Raw genomic sequence first — 4,467 nt, forward strand, 5'->3', positions numbered from 1 at the left:
TAAATCATAAATTATTGGAAAGAAAATTTATAAAGAACAGGAAGAATTAACACCTTCGATACCGTTCCAGAGAAATGGAATAACAAACTTGTGCAACTTAACGCAATTCAAAATAGCTATATATTCTTCTTGATCGACGAGAGAGGAAGCTCCCACTATTTATCACTCTAATCATTTATCAAACCGCGAGCATACTTGATATTACTTTGGAGAAACTTTCTCGAATAATCCTGGACGACAGGTGGAGGACACGATAGGGAATTTAAACGCGAGTAAACCGATGCTCGATTAAACCCCGAGGGATGAAGTCGAGGGATGAAAAATGATGAATTTCTGGTTAAGAAGAGCGGTGACCGCGATTCCGCGATTGTACATTTTCGACACACCTCCTTGAGATTTCTCGTTACTCGAGCGAGTGGAGAGAGGGGAGAGAGGAGAGGAGAGGAGAGGGGGGAGTTGGCGTAACGGCGGACTTTCACGATATCGGGAACGGGTGTTCGTTCGTTTACCCACCAGGATGCGGTGCATCGTCGAATGGCTGGAATTGGAACATCGCCTTGAAACCCTGGCCCGGCCACTCGGAATTAGCGACGAACTCGACGTACAGGTCCGACCCTGTGCTGAGCACTTCCACTTCCGCTCCTTGGTTGCACAGCATAGCTATTGTGGCCGCCCCTGAATCCGTACCGTCGTGCACTCTGATTAAATCCGCTCTATTCAGGCAACTGTAACAGGATACCTTTCGTTAACGACAACTTATAGGTATGTTTCCCTCTCCGCCGCGGAATAAGCGAACCGGAAGTTGAGAGATTCCTATCCTCAACCGAATCACGACGTCTGTCTTACGTGATACGCGATGAGTTTCTCATATATCTCGAACAATTCGAGATCGTCGTGTCTTGAACGAATTTTCTTTAGGATAAAGTAATTGTTTCTATCTTTTTTTTTTTTCTTTTAAATTGATGGAAATTTCTCCTTTATCTTCAATATATATATATATATATATATATACATATATATATGCATATATAAATTCATTTTTTGAGAGACCTATGAAAATAACTTTTCAGTTCAGGGGGAATAGCAGGTTTTTAATTTCGAGATACGGTTTCACTGGTTCCATCGTTCACCATTTTTTTTAAATCCCATTTTTTTTTTTTTNNNNAAAGTAAAATAAAACCCGCTATGATCAAATTACGTTTTAACTCGTTACTTTTATTAAGAAATAAACGTAATAAACCGAAGTTTCTCGGCAACGTAAAAAAAAAAAAAAAAAAAAAAAAAAAAAAAAAAAAAATAAAGAAAAAAAACAACCGTGCAGAAATGTATAGGTCAATAAAGTTGGAAGTATCGGGCAACGGAAGGATCGTTAACCCTTTGTGACCTGAATTTTCCTCGTCAAAAATGAAAGAAACCTTCTTTCGTATTTACAGTTTTTATTGCTTGAATTCTTGAAATCTTAACAAAAACACGAGAGAAAATTTAAAAATATTCTCCAAGAAAAACGGAATAAACGAAGAAGAAGAAGAAGAAGAATACATAATAAAAAATCTTATCAAAGTTTTCAAATCCGTAAACCTTACCTAATAAATACTCGTGTAACGAACAGTTAAGTGTTCTCGCTTGCTCCTTGAGAATTGAAACGCTCACAAGAAAAAAAAAGAAAAAAAAAGAAAAAAAAAAGAAAAAAGAGAAAGAAAAAGAATCCTCTTAATTTATCGCGGTGTCGGCGTTCAACTTAGGGAAGAAACTCCGTAGTCGATTCCCCTCCATGAAATACTCGCGGTACTCTTCGTTTCTCAAGGTCTGCCTCTCGGCGGAGGTGAGATAATTTACCTTCGAGTTGACTCGCCTCGTTGCAAGATTTCGCGAGAAAGAAGGAAAGAAAGAGAGAAAAAAAGAAAGAAAGAAAAAGATAGCTGAGCCGAGCGAGCAACGGTGGGCCAAATGGTGGCGCGGACCACGCGACGGAGAGAGGGGGACGGAGTCGAGAGTTTTTTATACACATAGGGGAAGAGAGGAGTTAAAGAGCGAAACTGCGAGGACACGATGACAAAGCGGTCGTAACGCTGCGCTGGCGTAGGCAGCTGGAGAAACGTGACGGAAACTAGGAAGGAGAAAGAAATAGGAGGGAGGGAGAGAGAGAGTTCCATCAATAGTCGACGATTCGACCTTTATAGATACACGCGAGCTACTTTGTCTAATCGAATGGAAGAGAATTACAGCTCGGTCGGTAATCGAGTTGGATCCTCGAAGCGGATTCGATCGATTTTAAGGGGTTGATCGATGATGGCCGAGGCATGACCTTACTATTACATGCACGGGTTAAGCAATTACACTTGGGAAGAAGGATTGTCGTTCGAGGAATCGTTAGATCGAAGAACGTTCCAAATTCTCCCTTTTTATCTACTGAGTTAAGGTTAAATAAATACGAATGTAATGCGACAGGAGAAGTGAAAAAGTTTTTTCGCGGATGGCATTGATTATTATCGGTTTTGCTTCTTTTTTTTTTTTTTTTTTTTTTTTTTTTTTTCTTTTCTTTTCCAGAGGGAAGTAATTCTTCAGACACGGGTAAAATTTCATCCAACTTGTTGTACACGTACAGCGGATAAGATCTCATTAAGAAGATCTTGGAAAGTGAGCCAAGGACAAATGGATAAATTTCGCCAACGGTGCTCTCTTGTTTAAAGCGATGTATCGAGAAAAGAAAGTTTATCTTTCTCTTGCTTGCTTCATCATAATTTGATGAAACAATTTAAGGTTTTTGGATGAAACGATGATAATAATAATTGCAATACCGATTTATCAATCAGTGGAATCGAGAAAGTTTACGAGGATTTTTTAGGATTGATCCATTTATCTGCACGATGTCAAAGAGATTTTCCAAGTCTATTAGACATACTCCATTTAAAATCTACGTTGTAGATAGTTGTCATTCAGAGCATACATTGCGTTATGTTAATTTATGTTAATCGAATAAAATGTTAATTCAACAGATCTGAGGTTTCAAAATTCAAAGTGTTGTTTTAATCTTTGTTGCGTAACTTTAATCTTAATTACAATGTCGAAAATTTGTTAACAAGAGATATTAACAAGTATCAAATTTAAATCCTCTCGTTTTGATTATTTTAACGAGGAGGAAGATTAAAAAGAAAAAGATTTTCGTTATTGAAAATCTATTTATTAATTCATCCTTAAATAATAACCGCATTAAATAACGATTGATACCAAAAATTGTTCCTAAAAATCGAATATAAAAGATACGTTTTTCCAAAGGAACATTCTATCTAGATAAAATATTATTTCTTAATAAATTCTTCCATCCAAGGATTCGAAACGGATTCAAATAAATATATACATTGACAAAAACTGGTACGAAGATTCCAGAGTTTTTTATTTACGTTGATAATAACGATGGCGCACATCTTGGTATATATATATATACACACACACACAGCAAGGAAATGCGAGCATTCTTAGTGACCGGGTATCTCTAACGCCATCAGCCGCGTTAAAATTGCACGGATGCTTACTTTTTTTACCGTGTATGCATCGAGGCTCGCATGGAAGGAGGCGGAAATTTTCGAGAAAGCAAGGAAGGCAAGCTCTAAATTAAGAAAATGATGAGGACGATCGTAATGACGAGGTCGGGAAAGGAAAAGGAAAAAGGAGAAAAGGAGACGAGAAAAAGGGGGGAAAAAAAGAAAGAAAAGATGAGACTGCTCTGATTTATTCCCATCGATCCATTTGTATCTCCGAAAAACGTAACGAAATGTGTAACGTCAATAAAAGATATCTCCTGTGTGTATTTTTCACGTTCAGATATTATAGGTGGTATCAAGTGGTTGACGGAGAAGGAGCCTCCTAATATCCATCAGCTCCATTCCAGGGTAATATCCGAGTGCGTCTGACAGTGCGGCTTAACGCTTGATATATCGAAACATTTCTCGAGGATCTTCCACGCTTTTACCGACTTTTATCCCGCGACCTCGAAAAAAAAAAAAAGAAAAAAGATAAACGTTATCGAGATCAATTAATATCTGGAATACAACCAGCCCTTCCGCTTCTTCGTTTCGTTAAGTCGTCCATTTTGTTAAAGGTTTGATTGGATCGCTCGATTTTAAACAAATCGTTTCTCTCCAACTTCTTAACGCTCATCTGACGCAAGATGTTTCGAAACTTTTGATTACACGGATAGTTGGTTAATAATCGCCACGTCGATTTATTCTCTCGAAAGGAAGGGATGATAGGAGAATGCGTTGCGAGGATAAAAGGATATAATTTAAATTATTATCGAAGGGAAATATAGGCGTTGTTTAGTAAAAGCGAAAAACACGGGGAGAAAGAAAACACAATCGTGCAACATCGTTGCCAATTGGTTCGATACAGGTGATATTAAAATTGCGTGAAAACTGGACTTTGCGCGCGGGGAAAGCAAATAATGCAGTTGTTCCGGCAGAAAAACGG

General features: G+C 38.0%; 1 protein-coding gene across 1 annotated transcript in view; it reads right to left on the bottom strand.

Annotated features, from left to right (window-relative positions):
* Window positions 1–4,467, bottom strand: part of LOC102676999 (suppressor of lurcher protein 1) — a gene marked incomplete at its 5' end in the record, with an annotated part of 299,191 nt that overhangs the window by 194,634 nt on the left and 100,090 nt on the right. The window contains one exon of the mRNA XM_031508827.1: window positions 514–725. Within this exon, the coding sequence (XP_031364687.1) occupies window positions 514–725 (212 nt within the window). The remainder of the gene's footprint in view (window positions 1–513; window positions 726–4,467) is intronic.

This window comes from Apis dorsata, unplaced genomic scaffold (genome assembly GCF_000469605.1).
Source record: "Apis dorsata unplaced genomic scaffold, Apis dorsata 1.3 scaffold_102, whole genome shotgun sequence".
Taxonomy (NCBI): Eukaryota; Metazoa; Arthropoda; class Insecta; order Hymenoptera; family Apidae; genus Apis; species Apis dorsata.